The sequence below is a fragment of the Sebastes fasciatus genome, chromosome 23, assembly GCF_043250625.1.
Source record: "Sebastes fasciatus isolate fSebFas1 chromosome 23, fSebFas1.pri, whole genome shotgun sequence".
In the NCBI taxonomy this organism is placed as follows: domain Eukaryota; kingdom Metazoa; phylum Chordata; class Actinopteri; order Perciformes; family Sebastidae; genus Sebastes; species Sebastes fasciatus.
In genome coordinates this window covers 5,950,968-5,971,149 of record NC_133817.1, presented here as the reverse complement: position 1 = coordinate 5,971,149, position 20,182 = coordinate 5,950,968, and the positions used below count along the sequence as shown (strand labels likewise).

The following is a 20,182-nucleotide window of genomic DNA, read 5'->3' as shown; positions in this document are numbered from 1 at the left end:
TGTATTTATTGACTCCTGGTCATGTTGCTACAGGTACATGTGACAAAATGAATAAAAGTGTCTTGCTTACTTCTGGATTATTTACTGAATTATTTCTCCTCTCACAAACTACAAACACAAAAAAAATAGTTTTGCTGTGTATGTGTGAAGGCAAAGTCTATAACAAATGAAATGCATCATTACTAAGGCTGTCAATCGATTAAAATATTATTATTTAATCGCGATTAATCGCACGATTATCCATAGTTACTCACAATTAATCACAAATTAATCACATCACATTTCCGCTCCAGTCTTTCAAAATAAAACTACTTAGTTAGGCTTCGGAAAAGATCGTCTTGATTAGGCTTAGGCAACGAACTACTTAGTTAGGTTTAGGAAACGATTGCAGTTTAAATAACACCGGAAGTTGGATAACTTAAGTACGGAAGTTAAATGACAAATATATCCATCCACCCCGACTTCCTCCTTCTTATAGGGCGTTTGCCGCTCTCTATACTTCCTGGTTCATATTTCTGTGGACAACATACGGAATGATTTCGTGCTGACCATCACGAAAAAAATATTGAAATTCTATGTAGAAGAATCAATACATTACATTTTTTGACTATTTCATGAACTTCTGTGCAACTGGGCTGAACAGAGACACAGGCTTTAATGTTATGCTCAGTCCCACATTTATTTCCAGGTTAATTAAGAATGATTATTTATTATATATTATATATATATAAAATGTAAAAATGCTACAAAATCGGTTCCAGCTTCCTTGAATGTGATATCTCTGCTGCTGTTCTTTGACATACTTTTCAGTAAATTAAATGTCTTTACGTTTTGGACTCTTGGTTGGATTAAACAAGACATTTCATGACGACAACTCGGGCTCTCGGACAATGGACATTTTCACAGTTTTTTTTCTGATGTTTGATAAACCATAATTCATTAATTTAGAGATTAATCGTCAGGTTATGAGAAGGATATCTGCCTTAATAAAATACACCGTTAAGACTGCATCATCAGATCTTTATGTCAGGGGAACGGGGAGAGGGACGCAATTGCGGACCAGGGGAATCTAAAAGTTCATCCCGAAGGTTAACCACAACAGAAATCGCAAGCGATTTAAAGGGAGAGGGGAAACATCAAATAAAAACAGGCCAAAAAGGAAGGATCCCTACACTCAATATATCTTGAAAAGACTAAAACTAAAACGCCGCTGCCGAGCAGCTGACTAGAACATAAATGAAACAAAAGAACCAGCGAGGGCAGGCCACACACGGCTGCCTCTCCTCAGAGATAATTAACCCAACCAGCCTGCTGCGTGGCAAGTGACCCTCACACTCTGTGATCCTTTCATAAGGATTAATACTGTTAATGTTTGACTTGAGTTCTTCTTTCCAAAGTTCAGAGCTGCTCCGTTATCTCATTTCCTTAAAGAACACTTCAGATAGAAGACGAATACAGAGAGTTCAGACAGTATGTGAATCCACAGACCTTTGAAAACCTCCTGCTGTGAGTTACATGTTTGTTCTTTTTTCTGGTTGAAGCTGCTGATTAACTTCAGTCGTTGACTTCATGCAGATTGTTTTTTACCATCAGAAGGTCAATTAACCGAGAGTTTTTGCTTTCAGCGAGTGCCAGTTTTAAATTGATCTCATAACGGTAGAGGTGCTCGTAGCAGTGATGTGTTGGATTTGTTGAACATTGATGTTGTATTATAGATAATATTTTTTCTGGTCACTCTGTGTATTTCACAATTTACGGACTGCTAGTGCCATGAAAAGTTCAAACAAGGGCTGTCAACCACACCAGAGCCGCAGAGAGGTATCGTGTTATAAGTTTTATAGCATGTTTCAAGGGTCACACATTGGATCGCCTTGAATGTTTGTGTCATTCACGGTCCACAGTCCAGCAAAAAGACTTGGCATGGTTTGTGATCAACAGATCAAAAACAACCATTTAAATCAGCAGTAGGCGGTATATTTTTTGGCATAATTGGGTAAAAAATCCATAATAACCTTTCAGCATATTGTAATTCAAGTGTCCTGAGAGATAACTAGACTTCTGCACCTCCTCATGGCTCTGTTTTCAGGCTTGAAAACCTGATAGCAAGTAGCTACCTGATACCTGAATCCAACAAAGATATTATAATAGAACAAAAAGAAACAAGAAGGCAGGCAGGTACAGGCAAACAAAACTCCAAACAAAAGGCGAACCAACAAAGACCAAAGGACCTGAGATGGTATAAATAGTGACTGACTAACTGGGAAAGTAAGAACAGGTGTGTGCGAGACTAATGAAACTGTCCAGGGCTGTGCAGACAATTAAATAGGCGGGAAACAAACAAAGACAGGAAGTAGTGGTGCTGGAATGAGTTTTCAAGTGGGGGGGGGTGGGCAATGCCAAAGTTAGCCTGAGCGAGAGCACTCTGCTAATTAATAAGGCAGTAAAGTTTATAGTAAACAATGCATACAGTAATGTTACCAATATACTTAACTGTTGCTGGTGTCGCGCCGAGTTAGCCTGAGCGAGGACGCGCTGCTAACCGTAACACAGAAGCTATAGTCAGCAATGTTCGTTATAGTGCTACACAGAGCAGAGAGGAGAGCTGTTGTCAACGGTAAACACTGAGCAGACACGCTCTTGTTAGCACCTCACTAGTTTAGCATGAGCTAAACGCTCTGCTAACTGTGCACAGTAACGTTATCGTTTATAGAAAACAATGTAAATCGATCTCACCGGGTGATGTACACATGGGAAGATGTCCTTATCACGCTGGTGATGACCAGGATAGGTCCTCCGTCGGAGGACTGAAAATTAATATTTTTAATTTCATAAATAACTGTATTTATTATAATATAAATAAACAATTGGTTTCACTACAATGACAGTTACAGAGGGGAAAAGTGTATTTCTTTCTTGTTTTATTTTCTTTCATTTGTTACGTCAATGCAGAAAGTGGAAGAGCGCCCACCGTCATTTTCTAAAATTTTGTATTTCATTTTTTTTTTTTAGAGGGCGATCAGAGCCCCCCCAGACAGTGGCGCCCCTAGGCAAACGCCTATCTGGCCTATGCCTATAATATCATACGACCTGTCTTTAACAGGCCAGATGTCAGATAAAATATTCAATAAAAGTGGAAACAGCAGAAGCAAGAGAGTAAATACCCAACACTATTAGGCGCCCAGGTGAATGGGAGGGTTTTTTTTCTGAGTCAGACAGATTGTACATGCACACTTCCAATCTCTTAATTATTAATTGTAGCAGATGTTGTAAACATCAAGGTTCAAAGTTTTATTTTATTAAGCCACAAAATCACAGAACATCCTTATCATTGACTGCGACTTACACATTTACCACCAAGATGAAACGACATAAAGTAAAATATAACAGCTATATCATAAAACAGACACGGAGAGAGAGAAATGCATTTCACAAAAGTTATAAAAGAACTATAGAAATACCAATATTACAGTTTGTGTATATATTCTAAATAATTATTCCAAGTACAGGTGATGTGTAAATTATGTTAATCATTAAGAAATGTGACGACTATCAGCTGTTGTTCTTAGTTTTGATAATAATAAAAGGACAAAATCATGTTGCACGGTGGCCAAAGTTACCATGAATACATATATAATATATACATACATTTGCATAAAGCAGCATATTTGTCCACTCCCATGTTGATAAGAGTATTAAATACTTGACAAATCTCCCTTTAAGGTACATTTTGAACAGGTAAAAATCTGCAATTCATTTGTGATTAATCTATGGACAATCATGCGATTAATCGTGATTAAATATTTTAATCGACTAGAGTGGAATTCCTGCATCCAAACCGGTTTTCTTGTTTGAGTGACAGTAATGAGAAGTAATGTGTCCTGTGATGTAAAGCTTGTTGTAATAAATTACAGCATGTTGTTGTGTTTGTGTGAAGGTGTGGGCTCTGCTATGAATCGGTGTGAGGACAGAGAGGATGGAGTCCCTTCCTCTAAAACCTCTCTGCGTGGAGGACATGATGGCCAGACCAAAGCTCAGAGGTGAGATGAGGATCTCTAACTGTCCATGATTCTTCTCTATGTCGGAGCTCAGCGCTCAAATCACTCAACCATCATCATTCACACTCAAATCTCTGTGTGTGTTGTGTTGAAACACAGACCACGCTCTCCTGTATCCAGCTGTGTGTCCATGAAGAGTGACAGCTCTAAGGGTCGACCTTTTGACTTCAAACATGGACAGCAGTCTGCTGATCCAGGGTAAGAATTGAAAGCTGAAAAAAAAATGTCTTTGGCCCTGTTCAGACCTGGCATTAACATGCGTCTCCACATGCGCCCTGAGTGGCCAGTTGTGATCTGATCTAACTTCTCCGCTCTGTATGCAAATAAACACGTAGTAAACACATGGCTATTTCAGCAGATGTTGTGACGTAATATGCCATGAATGTCAGTAGTAATATCCTCCATATTGGTGAATTTGGGTACATTTTATTAACATCAAAATAAAAGGTTATCGTAGGTATTGAGCGCAGTGAGACCCGCCGATCCAAGCAGGACGTCAGTTGAGTAGGCGGTCCTTAATGTGGCCATATGTGGTCTGGAAGATCCCATCTCAATGCGTCCTCAATGGTTGTTGAGTGCGTTCACACCTTGTACTTAAAGCTGTCCACTTGTGGTCCGATCACCAAGGACACATGCTAATATCAGGTCAGAACACGGCCTGAGCTCAGCTCTCAAATCACTCCACCATCATTATTCACACTCAAATCTGCGTGTGTTGTATTGAAGCCCAGAGCGGCAAAACAGACCGGACTCTCCTGTATCCAGCTGTGTGTCCATGAAGAGTGACAGCTCTAAGGGTCGACCTCTTGACTTCAAACATGGACAGCAGTCTGATGATCATAGGTAAGAATTGAAAGCTGAAAACCATTTCATTGACAAGAATACAGTTTTGCAACAACATATTGGAAAACATTTAAGCATCCACAAAGATTCTACTTTTACATGTGCGTTAATCAGAGTTTTGTTTTAATAGGATCCCTCAGCAGAGACCAGATCACTCTGGAATCAGCTGCGTGTCCATGAAGAGTGACAGCTCTAAGGGTCGGCCTCTTGACTTCAAACACGGACAGAAGTCTGATGATCAAAAGTAAGAATTGAAAGTATGAATTTCTATGACAGAAACGTTTCAGCAGTATTTTATCCAGAAAGAATGTTTCTGAACTCACGACAACAAAAACTACTCTGAATCCAGCTGTGATTTTATGATGTTAAAAAGCAGCGTTTTCATAGTTAAATATGAGATAAATATGAGTCACTTAACGTCAAGTATTTGATAACTGTTTAAGTATTTATAATGAGCATGTAAGCCCTTTAAAAAATGATTGTTCTGTGTTTGTAGGAGGATGAGGCAGCAGAAACAAGACTCTCCTGTATCCAGCTGTGTGTCCATGAAGAGTGACAGCTCTAAGGGTCGACCTCTGGATTTCAAATGTGAACAGAAGTCTGATTTTCAAAAGTAAGAGTTGAAAGCTGGAAAAAAAAATCTTGAACAGAAAGAAAGTTTTGCATCAACATAATTAACATTGGGAAACATTTAAGGATGCAAAAAGATTTTACTTGACGTGTGTTAATCAATGTTGTGTTTTAACAGGATCCCTCAGCAGAGACCGGATCCTTCTGGTCCCAGTTGTGTGTCCTTGAAGAGTGACAGCTCTAAGGGTCGACCTCTTGATTTCAAACATGGACAGCAGTCAGATGATCAAAAGTAAGAATTGAAAACTGGGGGGAAAAAAACATTTCTTTGACAAAAAGAAAGTTTTGCATCAATATAATTAACATTGGGAAATATTTAAGGATCCAAAAAGATTTTACTTGACGTGTGTTAATCAGTGTTACATTTTAACAGGATCCTTCATCAGAGACCGGATCCTTCTAGTCCCAGCTGTGTGTCCTTGAAGAGTGACATCTCTAAGGGTCGACCTCTGGACTTCAAACGTGAAGAGAAGTCTGATTATCAAAAGTAAGAGTTGAAAGCTGGAAAAAAAAAAAAATCTCGGACAAAAAGAAAGTTTTGCATCAACATTACTAACATTGGGAAACATTTAAGGATCTAAAAAGATTTTACTTGACATGTGTGTTAATCAGTGTTGTGTTTTAACAGGATCCCTCAGCAGAGACCGGATCCTTCTGGTCCCAGCTGTGTGTCCTTGAAGAGTGACAGCTCTAAGGGTCGACCTTTTGACTTCAAACATGCACAGCAGTCAGATGATCAAAAGTAAGAATTGAAAACTGAGAGTATGGATTTCTATAACAGACATTTCTCTACATCATTTTCAGCAGTACATTATCCAGAAAGAAGGTTTCTGAAATTACGACAACACCAACTACTCTGAATACAGCTGTGTTTCAATGACAATAACGACTTAAAAAAATATTTTATGAAGTAAAAAAACATTTTCATAAGAATGACACATTAAACGTTGTGTTTATGTCCTGTGTTTTTAGGAGGATCAAAAATCAGAAACAAGACTCTCCTGTATCCAGTAGTCAATCTGCCCAGCAGCATCAAACAGACCTGAACTCCGTATTCATGGTGTGTAAATGTGCAAGCACAACTACTACTGCAAACTTCCTTTGTGATCCTAGCAGTCTCCATGCTACACCATTTAGACCTGCAGGTTTGTCATGTGGTTGACAAAAAGGACATGTGGAGTCCCCCAAGGCTCCATTATCGGGCCTCGTCTTTTCAACTAATCCGACTAGCTCAGATTATAGAAAACAACAAAATACCTTACCAATATGCAGACGATACACTGATTTATATTACAATATCCTTAGGTGACTATATTCCCATACAAGCACTGAGTAGGTGCATTGCACAAATCAATGATCAGGTGTGCTAAATGTTCTGCAATTAACCTGAGATAAAATAGAAATAATTGTTTTTGGAACCAAAGAAGTTAAAAGACATTTAATTGTTAAAAGTTAGAGCTCAGCTTCAGTCGCTAATGTAAATTTCAATATCTATATTAAGATGATTGCAAAATCAGCCTACCATCGCCTTAAGAATATATCAAGAATTAAAGCTCTTGTGTTTCATCAGGATTACCTTGCCTTTCAGGTGAATGTGATTGTGTTCTGCTAATTTAAATTCGAATATCACTCTGTTCCAGCTGCTTGAGGAGAACATTGTCAGTTTTGTGAAGAACGAACTGAAGAAGTTCCAGAAAGTTCTGAGTCCAGATTACCCAGAATGCTTTGAGAGTCAGTGTGAGGATCAGGAGGCGGTGGAAGGCGAGGAAGAAGAGAAGTGGAGGAGCAGCAAAGAGGGATTTCTGAAGATCACACTGCACTTCCTGAGGAAAATGAAGCAGGAGGAGCTGGCTGGCCGTCTGCAGAGCAGTAAGAGGCTATGGACACTTATAACATGTTAGGAAGAAGACTTTTTATTTGTTTATCCTTTATTTAACAGTATAAGTAATAGTGTCATCTGCATAGAAGTGCACCTTTGCTGGATCTAGTCCTACACCAAGATCATTTACAGTTCATAAATAGAAAATAAAATTGGTCCCAAGATAGATCCTTTAGGATCACCCATCTTTATTGTTAGAGATGCGGAGTAATAATTGTCTATGGACACACACTGAGTTCTCCCAGTTAAATAGTTTGAAAACCAATGCAACAAAGTGTCACTAGAACCTATACGTTCGAGTTTTTGCAGAAGAAGACCATGATCCACTGAGTCAAATGCTTTGGATAAATCAAGAAAAAGTGCATCATATGATACTTTATCATCCAGACCAGTAATAATAATATCATTTTTAACAGATATTACTGCAGAAACTCTACATGTAACTTTATCTGAACTTTAATGTTTCCATATATCAGGTCTACCAGAGTCAAACATTTTCATTTGGCTTTTGTTCATTCAGGAAATGGTGTTGCTGCTCTCTTATGTCAGCGCAAACTAAAGTCTGATCTAAAGAAGAAGTATGAGTGTGTGTTTGAGGGGATTGCTAAAGCAGGAAACCCAACCCTTCTGAATAAGATCTACACAGAGCTCTACATCATAGAGGGAGGGACTGCAGAAGTCAATGAGGAACATGAAGTCAGACAGATTGAAACATCATCCAGGAAACAAGACAGACCAGAAATGACAGTCAGCCGAGAAGACATCTTTAAACCCTCACCTAGAAGAGATGAACCAATCAGAACAGTGATGACAAAGGGAGTGGCTGGCATCGGGAAAACAGTCTTAACACAGAAGTCCACTCTGGACTGGGCTGAAGACAAAGCCAACAAAGACATACAGTTCACATTTCCATTCACTTTTAGAGAACTGAATGTGCTGAAAGAGAAAGAGTTCAGCTTGGTGGAACTTATTCATCACTTCTTTAATGTAACTAAAGAAGCAGGAATCTGCAGGTTTGAAGAGTTCCAGGTTGTGTTCATCTTTGACGGTCTGGATGAGTGTCGACTTCCTCTGGATTTCCAAAACAATCAGATCCTGACTGATGTTACAGAGTCCACCTCAGTGGATGTGCTGCTGACAAACCTCATCAAGGGAAAACTGCTTCCTTCTGCTCGCCTCTGGATAACCACACGACCTGCAGCAGCCAGTCAGATCCCTCCTGAGTGTGTTGACATGGTGACAGAGGTCAGAGGGTTCACTGACCCACAGAAGGAGGAGTACTTCAGGAAGAGATTCAGGGATGAGGAGCAGGCCAGCAAAATCATCTCCCACATAAAGACATCCCGAAGCCTCCACATCATGTGCCACATCCCAGTCTTCTGCTGGATCACTGCTACGGTTCTGGAGAATGTGTTGAAGACCAAAGAGGGAGGAGAGCTGCCCAAGACCCTGACTGAGATGTACATCCACTTCCTGGTTGTTCAGTCCAAAATGAAGAAGAAGTATGAGAGAGGAGCTGAGAGAGATCCAGGCTGGAGTTCAGAGAGCAGGGAGATGATTGAGTCTCTGGGAAAACTGGCTTTTGAGCAGCTGCAGAAAGGCAACCTGATCTTCTATGACTCAGACCTGACAGAGTGTGGCATCGATATCAAAGCAGCCTCAGTGTACTCAGGAGTGTTCACAGAGATCTTTAAAGAGGAGAGAGGGCTGTACCAGGACAACGTGTTCTGCTTCGTCCATCTGAGTGTTCAGGAGTTTCTGGCTGCTCTTCATGTCCATCTGACATTCATCAACTCTGGTGTCAATCTGCTGTCAGGAGAAAAAACAACCTCCCGGCGTTCTAAAGTCTTTAAAGACAAACCTAAACTGACAGAACTCTACCAGAGTGCTGTGGACAAGGCCTTACAGAGTCCAAATGGACACCTGGACTTGTTCCTCCGCTTCCTCCTCGGTCTTTCACTGCAGCCCAATCAGACCCTCCTACGAGGTCTCCTGACACAGACAGGAAGTAGCTCAGAAACCAATCACAAAACAGTTAAATACATCAAGAAGAAGATCAGCGAGACATCGTCTACAGAGAAAAACATCAATCTGTTCCACTGTTTGAATGAGCTGAATGATCATTCTCTAGTGGAGGAGATCCAACAGAACCTGAGATCAGGACATTTCTCCACAGAAAAACTCTCTACCGCTCAGTGGTCAGCTCTGGTCTTCATCTTACTGTCATCAGAAAAAGATCTGGATGTATTTGACCTGAAGAAATACTCTGCTTCAGAAGAGGCCCTTCAGAGGCTGCTTCCAGTGGTCAAAGCCTCCAAAAAAGCCCTGTATGTGGAGGAATCAGTAAATATAAATATTTGATCATTTATAGAGGAGAAACTGTAAAAAAAAAATGTTTTTAACTTTTGTTCGTCACTAATTTCTCTTTAGGCTGAGTGGCTGTAACCTCTCAGAGAGAAGCTGTGAAGTTCTGTCCTCAGTTCTCAGCTCCCAGTCCTCTACTCTGAGAGAGCTGGACCTGAGTAACAACAACCTGCGGGATTCAGGAGTGAAGCTGCTCACTGCTGGACTGGAGAGTCCACACTGTACACTTGGAACTCTCAGGTGAGGTTTAACCTCGGTAAAGTTGAACACTAAAAGTATAACACTGGTATGTCAGAGTCAATTTCCTGGGAATTCTACTGTTTTGTGGATTTATAATCTTTGCCTTGAAACTCACACAAACCGGTATATATCACATAAAATATCAAAACCAATTGTTTAAAATATTTGCATCTCTTCATAGGTTGGGTTTATGTAAACTCTCAATGCGAAGCTGTGAAGCTCTGTCCTCAGTTCTCAGCTCGCAGTGTAGTCTGAGAGAGTTGGACCTGAGTAACAATGACCTGCGGGATTTAGGAGTGCAGCAGCTCGCTGTTGGACTTGGGATGCCAAACTGTACACTGGAAATGGTCAGGTAAATCAGCAGTTTGTTAGCATTTGAATACTTTTCATTCTGGCTCAGTGAAGATTTCTGTCTACATGTTTCACCCAAAATGTTGCCGTATGAATATTTTCTTAATTGCAGTCTGTCAGGCTGTCTGGTCACAGAGGATGGCTGTGCTCCTCTGGCCTCAGCTCTGCGCTCCAACCCTTCCCATTTGAGAGAGCTGGACCTGAGCTACAATCATCCAGGAGACCCGGGAGTGAAGCGTCTGTCTGCTGCAGTGGAGGATCCACACAGGAGACTGGACACTCTCAGGTATGACCAGAAAGACCACTGTAATTCATATCTTTTGTCTTCCTCTGAAAAAAGATCAACAGAGTTCACCAACACGATCAATGTCTCAATGACAAGAGTGAGAAAGGTTGAGTGACGAAAGGCACAACCATCTTAAACTGGCCATGCACTTTACAATTTTAGCCTGTTTCAGGCCTGAATTCTGAGCCGTTTGACTCACTTTAGAGTCTGACCGAATTTCAGCTTCGTCGGATGTCGTTTGCTGTGTAGTATACGGTGTATGAAAGCTGCTGTCTCGGAGCTTTCATACAAATCTTTATTGACAACTGTCAACAGCCAGAATGGTCCACAGGGGCCGACGGCCCGTGTTTTTTTTCTTCTATTTTAGACGTACAGTGTGAGCACTCAGGTCGTGGCTGACGATCGGACCGTACAGTGTGGGCATATAAATCGTGAGCTTTTGCTTTACATCGCAAACCATCTACTCGTACAGTAGGAATAGGAATTACACAACATTTGTAAAATCGTACCGTGTATGCCCAGCTTTACCTGTACGTCTTAAGTTATTGAATGGAATCACCGCTCATTAAAAAGTGATTATTATAAAAGTTATTATTTGGATAGCACATCACATTATCTTATACTTCACTTTGCAGACACAAGTAAAGGAAATGAGGGAAACGTTAAGACCAATGTGAATGCAAGCTGAGAAACACTCACAGAGGAAGGTTATCAAAAGTTACTGTTTAATTAAGCCAAGAGAATATGCAGGTCTGAATGTGTTTCTTCCTCCAGGGTGGACCATGGTGGACAGCGGTGGTTAAAACCTGGTCTGAGGAAGTGTAAGTATTTATTCAGTTTGATTCATGATATTACCAATATAATAATCAATAAGTAAAATTTTAGATTATAAACGGCTGCCTTTGTGTCTTGTTATCTCTGTTAGATACCTGTGAACTCACACTGGACACAAACACCACACACAAAAAGCTCAAACTGTCTGAAAACAACAGGAAGGTGACACTGGTGGGAGAGAAAAAACATCCATATCCCGATCATGTAGAAAGATTTGACCGCTGCTGTCAGCTGCTGTGTGGAAATGATCTGACCGATCGCTGTTACTGGGAGGTCGAGTGGAGAGGAGATGTTGATGTAGCAGTGACTTACAGAGGAATCACAAGGAAAGGAAAAAGCGCTGAGTGCAGGTTTGGAAGGAATGATCAGTCGTGGAGTCTAAACTGCTCTGATGTCGGTTACTCCGCTTGGCACAATAACAGAGAAACAGTCCGTCTTTCCTCCTCCTCCTCCTCTGCTTCTGGTAGAGTAGCAGTGTATGTGGACTTTCCTGCTGGCACTCTGTCCTTCTACAGAGTCAGCTCTGAAGAACTGATCCACCTCCACACCTTCAATATCACATTCACTCAACCTCTTTTTCCCGGGTTTGGATTTGGGTTTGGGGTGGAGTCTTTGATGTTGTCCCAGGACTCGTCAGTGTCTCTGTGTTCATTGTAGGAGGAAGGGTCTCAATAGTGTAGTGTTTCCATTCAATTGTCAAGAGATCTTTAAGTGAACTTGAAATGTCGCAAAAAAGAAATGTGAATTAGGCGCGTTTCCATCAATTAGTTCGGAGCGAATGAACTCGGCTACAGCGTAGTTTGTTCAGAAGTTGTCGCTATAGGCTCCGCATTGGTTGTAATCCGCTAGTTGACAGAGTAGAAGAAGAGGTTGCGAACTGGAAACAAAACATTTCGGCTAACCATCTACGAGAGAAAAATGGAAAGAAGTTTTCATGAATTAGTTTCAATTGTTCTTTAATGTCAACTAGTATTGGTCATGTTTCATGTTGTCCAGAGACGAAGACAAGCGTTTGCACGTCATGGGAATATCCGAGAAAATGCCTACAGCGGAAACACCTGATCAGTCATGTGAGTTAAATGTTCGCTACACCATAACACATTTAGTGCATCATTTATTTGTTTGATAGTTGTTGTATTGAAGCATTATCAATTTGTTAAAAAGAGATAGTAGATGCCAATCTTGAGTTTAAAACTGAAGCTAAATGCACCAGCTCTGACTTTAACAATCAGTCAAAATGGCTGCTAATTGGCCAGGACATAGACACATCATCATGTAAATAAAGGATAATCCACATTTATGTTTCATAACTACATGTCGGAAAGGAAATGTTTTCATATTTTAGGGGAACATGCTCTTTAATTGAAATACTTGTTAAATATAGTGAGAGAAACGTGTATCGCCTTTTCATTCTGCTGTCTTTCTTGAGCTGGTCAGAAATGCATTTATTAAAACATTTTGTATTTTGAACAATTCTCATTCTTGTAACCATTCTGAAAAAAAGATATATATATATATATATAATGCATCATTTGTCCGTTTGAGATGTGTCATTAAACATTGAATCAAAATATAGATGACGTGACTACTGTCATGAGTTTTTCAATAAAGTTATGAGACAAAATCTGAGTTAAAGTGTTCATGTCTAACGTACATGTTTATTAGTTGTTTTGCGGTAAGGTTCATGAGTTCATTGACGAAGTGAAAGTAGCAAACCGTTATTACTGTAAGTGTTATAATTAATCATGAATGTAAAAGCAGAACTCACAATGGTATGATAGTGAGAGCTGTTTAACTTTTCTTTATGCTCAGTCTCAGTTCTGTGTTCAAAATCAATAAATAAATGAATAAATACACTCTGAATGCAATGATATTAAATAATTATGTCCTGAAACAAATATTACAAATAAATAAAACATAAATAAAGAACTAAGAATTTTATTGTTTGAACTCAAACGCATCATCCTCTTACACTGTGCTTAAACACATGCATCATACTTGCACACACAGTTTCCTCATAGACACACACTGACTAATTACATATGTACATTGTCCTCACACTGTCTTCACATCACAAACGCACTGTCCTCAAACACATGGTTCTTAAATATGCAGTGTTCTCACAAACCTTGTCCCCACAAATACTGTCTCATGCGTAGGGTCCTCACAAGCACCATATTCAAACACATGTCACACACACAGTCCTAAGAAACACACAGGGTCAGGTGTAAAGTCTGAGATGATTCAAAGCTAAACACACTGAAGATGACACACTGTTTGATTACCAGATAGTAGATTGGACTTTTGCTCAGCTGACTCTGGTCTACACCCGGCTTGTAAATGTGGAACAGTATAAAGGATCTCTGCAGTAGCTGAGTTATTACTTGACAGATCTGGGCTATTTCCCTTGAGCCAAAGGGCCTTCCTCAAATGAAGTGTTTTCTTCCGCAAAGGCTCTCGGAGTACGCAGTAGTGTACTGCCAAGGCTGGATATTATTATTTAATTTGACTGCCATGACTTTAGTTCATATTAAAATAATGAATTTATTAAATTATTTTTCTTGTATTTTTTGGGCTCATTTGTTTCATTTTATACAAAAATACCACTTTATTACAATCACGGGAGTGCAACCCTGGCTATGCCTATATGTAACTTATCTGAGTCTGTGGTCTTAAACTACTTTGTGGTGTTTTGACTAAATTAGTTTTACAGTTATAATCCTTTTGGGATTTACAGTCTCAGTGGTATTTAATCAGTGGCGGCCAGTCAATAGAGGGTGCTAGGGCGCCAACCCCCCTGGGCCAGACAACCACACACAAAAAAACATTACTACTACTACTACTAATAATAATAATAATAAATTATACAAATTGTCAATATTTTTGTGTTTAAAATATGGAATGCACCCAGTAATATGTGTAAATATGACAGAAAATCATCTGTGCATAATATATGGTTTTCCTGCCCGTCCCCTAACTCTCCTCTGTCTCTCTGACTCTCCTCTGTCAGTCTGTAGCTCAGCTCTGGGGCGACTGAGCAGCTTAGTGTAGCAGCTTAGCCAATAGCTGATTAAAGCTCTGAACGATTGACATTAAATTCAGCCAATCAGCGTCCTCAAATCTGATACGAGAGGGGCGATTATTTTATCGCCCCAAGCAAGCTACTGCTCGTCAGGCTTTAGAACATCTAGCCCGTGACAGGACACTTTGACCAATCAAAGGTCATTTCATTGAGAGAACGTTCCTATTGGCTGTGCTCCGGTCATGTGACCCGTACATGGCGTTCCTTCAACAGATTTCACAATGGCGGAGGCGTCAAAAACTTTCTCATTTTACAGCTAAACTGTGCACTACAAGATGATTCTGAAAACATTTGAGGAGAGAAATAGGCATTAACGTTACATAATATTGATTCACATTTGATCAGCGCTGCCTAGTTTGACCGCTTGGTCGGAGTTCGTGAGTGATTGACAGCCGGCTCTCATAGACGGCAGCTGGACAGCAGACCTCAGATCAGCTCTTACTGCTTGTTTTCCTCCTGTCTGTGAAATCTTGCAGATGCCGTTAGGAGCACCGGAGGACACAGAGGCACATGATTTTTTTCAGGTTATCTGTTTCATGTACTACTGTCAAGATATAGCGACCGTTTTATAGAAATAACTTTTTTTAAATCATATTTGCTCTAATCTCGCCTACCTCAGTACCAGACATAAAAGTACACATTATGCAGAATAATGTATATTATTGGATTATACTTATTGATGCATTAATGTGTTCATCACTTTAATGTTGCAGCTGGTAAAGGTGGAGCTCATTTTAATGACTATATATACTGCTGGGTAGTTTAATCTATAATAATACATAATTTATTAGTTGATTATATTTTGTATTAATAATCTGAACCTGTAAAGTAACTAAAGTTTTTAAATCAATGTAGTGGAGTAAAAAGTACAATATTTCCTTCTGAGATGTAGTGGAGTAGAAGTATCAGAACATGGAAATACTCAAGTAAAGTACAAGTACCTCAAAATTGTACTTGAGTAAATGTACTTAGTTACTTTCCACCACTGAGTACATGTTATACTGTTGTGTTTTTCTAAGCATTCTTTACTCTTTTTGTTGGAATAAAATAATTGTTGATTATTTAACTGAAAAGTAGTAATGTGTTTTTGATACCTTCACTTTTTTTTTGCATTAAATCATACTGGGATGTTTGCTGAAATTTATTGGATGTGGCAAAGCCCTACCTAGAAAAAATTCCACCAGCCACCACTGTATTTAATAGAGACCTTACTGTATGACTTCTATATCTTGGCACCACTTATATTCCCACAGGAATTTGACACTGCGACCTCATCGACCACGTGAAGCAGCCACGCCTGCAGTCGTGCGTAAAGACTGCAACATCAAGAGAGGCTGACATGATAGACCAGAGGTGAGCTGATGCAGGAGGAGGAGGAGGGAGGGAGCAGCTAGTGGGTGGAGTTTAAAGATGCTTTAGGTTGCAGGAGAAGAAGTTGTTGTTGTTGCCTTTCACACGCCTTTAGCCATGCGTAATAACCAGTGTAACACTGTGAGGTGAGGAGGAGGAGGAGGATGCTGGAGCATGAGGCAGCAGCAGCAGACATGCGACTGGTCCGTCAGATCAGCGCAGCGGGGATGAAGATCCAGGCGGGAGGAGAGCACATGGGCTGCAGCAAGGTCGGAGGAGAGAACCAGAACCAGGAGAACCAGAACCAGGTCATCTGTGTGCAATGTCAGCAGGAGGAGGTGGTGCGGGTTTGTGCAGGGAGTCCTCGCAGTGCCGTCGCGACGCGCCTCTCCTCCGGATCTGCAGGTAAAAGCATCCTATAGATGCAGCAGAGAAACAGTACACTGTAAAAAAAAAAAAAAATTTTTACATTTTTTTCAAGAAATTTTACATTTTTTGTCTGTATTTCAAATGACAGAAAGAAAAATTAAAAAATTACATGTTTCATTTGTGATTTACATGTAAATGGTCTTAGATTTACAGTATTTTTTTTGTAATCACAATCGTAATTATCTGTACTTAAAGGGACTGTTTGTAACTTTCAGAAATGCTTGTTAACAGCGACACCTGTGGCCGTTAAGTCAGCGAAGGTCAGCGTCGGGCTCGCGCTTGTGTTCGCTCTACATAGACATGAACGGGCATCGCTCAAAACAGTGAGGTGACACACGTCAGCTAAAACCACAATATCACTCTATAATTCACCTGCTTGGCAGTAATATTAGCTGACCAGGCGAAGGTCTCTCCATGAATTTATACGTGTAAAAAGTTACAAACAGTCCCTTTAATTTTCCGTTACCAGGAGTTAGAGCCCCTTTGACAGTCATGTTAGTTTTAGGGCTGTCAATCGATTAAAACATTTAATAGCGATTAATGGCATGATTGTCCATGATTAATCACGATTATCTGTTCAAAATGTACCTTAAAGGGAGATTTAACAAGTATTTAACACACTTATCAACATGTGAGTGGGCAAATATGCTGCTTTATGCAAACATATGTATATATTTATTATTGGAAGTCAATTAACAACACAAAACAAAGACAAATATTGTCCAGAAACCCTCACAGGTACTGCATTTAGCATAAAAAGTATGCTCTAATCATAACATGTCAAACTGCAGCCCAAAAGGCAACAACAGCTGTCAGTGTGTCAGTGTGCTGATTTGACTATGACTTGCCTCAAACTGCATGTGATTATCATAAAGTGGGCATGTCTGTAAAGGGGAGACTCGTGGGTACCCATAGAACCCATTTTCATTTACATATCTTGAGGTCAGAGGTCAAGGGACCCCTTTGACAGCTGCCTCCATTGAATGAACAGCCAATAGGAACACTCTCTCTCTGAAATAACCTTTGATTGGTCAAAATCTCCTGTCACGGCTAGATGTTTTAAAGCCTGAAAACAGAGCCATGAGGAGGTGCAGAAGTCTAGTTTTCTCTCAGAACACTTGAATTACAATATGCTGAAAGGTTATTGTGGAATTTTTGCTCAATGATGCCAAAAAGATTCTGCCTACTGCTGCTTTAAGTTGAAGGTTTTCAAGGTTAAGATTGAGAATGAACCTCATAGTGAATGCAATTATGTTGCTAAACATTTTCAAAGCGCCATCAGATTATATATCGTGGATATCAGTGGAAGTTGCTCAGAGGCTGATATGGTTTGTTCCAAGTCCTTGCGATGACTTCCCATAACTTTGGTAATAAATGATACCTTCAGGTTTATCTCTAAACATGGAAGCAAATGTGCAAGCTCACGCTGAAAAGACTTCCAGTCAGTGATGAATGTCTACTCTGTGCTGCAGTTGCTCTTCTTTGACTCGGCTGTAGGTGTTAGATTAGAGAATAAGGAAATGAGAGTTTTCTACAAAAACTTCTCTAAATTGCTAAATGAGCATTTTTATTCAGGTCTGAGTTCAATGCAAAAACGTTATGCTGTACCATGAAGTAGTGACTGCAGTGCCATAAAAAGTATTTTCCTCTGCTGAAGGGTTTTCTTTCTGCAAGTCTTCCAGGGTTATGGGCTTATTCTCATATCATTGCTCGTGTTATGAATTTTATTCACAGTGGATGATTTCATTCCCATCATAAATTGGTAGACTAAAGCGCTAAAGCTGCCAGGCTCATGGTTTTTATTCCCTTACCACTGTCAAGGTCAAGGGTTTTTCCCCTTGTGTGTAGCTCGATGTGTGGAGCAGGCTACTAACATTGCAGGATTAGGGGTTTCATTTCTGTAACGCTGCAGGGTCATGGCTTTTCTCAAGTCCCCAAGAACAGCACTATAGGCTTAGTGGGCACATTTGGAACTGTAGGATACTCTGGGATCCAGAAATATTTTTATTCCCCTTACTCATGCATTACAAAAGCAATGGCTGTAGAGGTAACTAAAACTATAGTGGTGTAGTGCTTTAGGAATGTCATTTGTACACCATGTAGTCTGTACTGACTGCAATGTAATTGCAACGGCATAATTATGCTACGCTCAGAGCTAGTGACGTAGAATAAAAAGTGAGAAAGACCGCTTATGGCAGGCAGGAGGGGAGGTGGATGGGTCCAACAAACACAGGACATTTTTTTGTTTTGTAAGATGTGTTTTTTAGTGACGTTTATCACGTGTTTTCTGTACTTATGTTACATTGTTTCTGTACGTAGTGTACTTAGCTTGTGTAGGTTTATGTAGGTTAGTTTACATATGCTTAGTTTATGTACGCTTAGTTTACGTATGCTTAGTTTACGTATGCTTAGTTTATGTACGCTTAGTTTACGTATGCTTAGTTTATGCATGCTTAGTTTATGTATGCTTAGTTTACGTATGCTTAGTTTATGCATGCTTAGTGTACATATGCTTAGTTTACGTATGCTTAGTTTATGCATGCTTAGTTTACGTATGCTTAGTTTATGTATGCTTAGTTTATGTATGCTTAGTTTATGCATGCTTAGTTTATGTACGCTTAGTTTATGCATGCTTAGTGTACATATGCTTAGTTTATGTATGCTTAGTTTATGCATGCTTAGTTTATGTACGCTTAGTTTATGCATGCTTAGTGTACATATGCTTAGTTTACGTATGCTTAGTTTATGCATGCTTAGTTTACGTATGCTTAGGTTACGTATGCTTAGTTTACGTACGCTTAGTTTACGTACGTGAAGTGTACGTATGCTAAGTTTATAAATGCTTAGTTAACGTACGCTTAGTTTTTGCATGCTTAGTTTATGTACGCTTAGTTTATGCATGCTTAGGTTACGTATGCTTAGTTTACGAATGCTTAGTTTACGTACGTTAAGTGTACGTATGCTTAGTTTATAAATGCTTAGTTTATGTACGCTTAGTTTTTGCATGCTTAGTTTATGCATGCTTAGTTTATGTACGCTTAGTTTATGCATGCTTAGTTTATGTACGCTTAGTTTTTGCATGCTTAGTTTATGCATGCTTAGTGTACATATGCTTAGTTTACGTATGCTTAGTTTATGCATGCTTAGTTTACGTATGCTTAGGTTACGTATGCTTAGTTTACGTACGCTTAGTTTACGTACGTGAAGTGTACGTATGCTAAGTTTATAAATGCTTAGTTAACGTACGCTTAGTTTTTGCATGCTTAGTTTATGTACGCTTAGTTTCTGCATGCTTAGGTTACGTATGCTTAGTTTACGAATGCTTAGTTTACGTACGTTAAGTGTACGTATGCTTAGTTTATAAATGCTTAGTTTATGTACGCTTAGTTTTTGCATGCTTAGTTTATGCATGCTTAGTTTATGTACGCTTAGTTTATGCATGCTTAGTTTATGTACGCTTAGTTTTTGCATGCTTAGTTTATGCATGCTTAGTTTATGTACGCTTAGTTTATGCATGCTTAGTTTATGTACGCTTAGTTTGCGTATACTTAGTTTACGTACGTTATTTTAAGGCCAGCCATGACATTTTTCCTTAACTTAACTAAGTAGTTTTGTCGCCCCCTGCCGATACTGCACATGAATACACGCGTGTAATATTTAGGCCTCGGCGAGGCAAAACGTGACTGACACGCTATCCTCTGGTGGACAGGCGGGTCTATTACACGCTTTGGTGTGATATCAGGTTGAGTGGTCATCTTTGCTAAAAAAAAAAAATAATCAATGCCAACTGTAAGTTCCTTTGGATAAAAGAGGCTACCGAACTGTACCTTATGTGTGAT

The 20,182-nt window shown here is 39.7% G+C and overlaps 2 protein-coding genes across 5 annotated transcripts in view; both read left to right on the top strand.

Annotated features, from left to right (window-relative positions):
* The first annotated feature begins 1,331 nt into the window (after positions 1-1,331).
* Positions 1,332-13,411, top strand: LOC141761842 (NACHT, LRR and PYD domains-containing protein 3-like). Of its 3 annotated transcripts, none has more exons than XM_074625479.1 (17): positions 1,332-1,506; positions 3,935-4,037; positions 4,155-4,253; positions 4,782-4,898; positions 5,029-5,142; positions 5,395-5,511; positions 5,647-5,760; positions 5,902-6,015; positions 6,157-6,270; positions 6,501-6,588; positions 7,169-7,397; positions 7,928-9,734; positions 9,838-10,011; positions 10,193-10,363; positions 10,475-10,648; positions 11,423-11,469; positions 11,574-13,411. In XM_074625479.1, the coding sequence occupies exons 2-17, from the start codon at positions 3,949-3,951 to the stop codon at positions 12,137-12,139; spliced, it is 4,134 nt and encodes a 1,377-aa protein (XP_074481580.1). In that variant the 5' UTR covers positions 1,332-1,506; positions 3,935-3,948; the 3' UTR covers positions 12,140-13,411. The 3 variants fall into 3 exon arrangements, with proteins under 3 accessions (XP_074481580.1, XP_074481582.1, XP_074481581.1); XM_074625481.1 differs by having other exon boundaries at positions 1,333-1,506; positions 5,029-5,155; positions 5,408-5,511; XM_074625480.1 differs by lacking the exons at positions 5,395-5,511; positions 5,647-5,760 and having other exon boundaries at positions 1,333-1,506.
* A 2,464-nt stretch (positions 13,412-15,875) lies between these two features.
* LOC141761844 (anoctamin-4-like) overlaps positions 15,876-20,182 on the top strand; it is a 52,159-nt gene continuing 47,852 nt past the window's right edge. The window contains exon 1 of one of the 2 annotated variants that reach the window (XM_074625485.1): positions 15,876-16,319. In XM_074625485.1, the coding sequence (XP_074481586.1) occupies positions 16,079-16,319 (241 nt within the window). In that variant the 5' untranslated portion in view covers positions 15,876-16,078. The remainder of the gene's footprint in view (positions 16,320-20,182) is intronic. The other variant, XM_074625484.1, reaches the window with a different exon arrangement.

Coding starts and splice junctions, on each gene's coding strand:
- LOC141761842 (XM_074625479.1), top strand. CDS start 3,949: ATGAATCGGTGTGAGGACAGAGAGGATGGAGTCCCTTCCTCTAAAACC. Junction 5,512..5,646: donor CAGAAGTCTGATTTTCAAAA/GTAAGAGTTGAA, acceptor GTGTTTTAACAG/GATCCCTCAGCAGAGACCGG. Junction 9,735..9,837: donor AAAGCCTCCAAAAAAGCCCT/GTATGTGGAGGA, acceptor ATTTCTCTTTAG/GCTGAGTGGCTGTAACCTCT.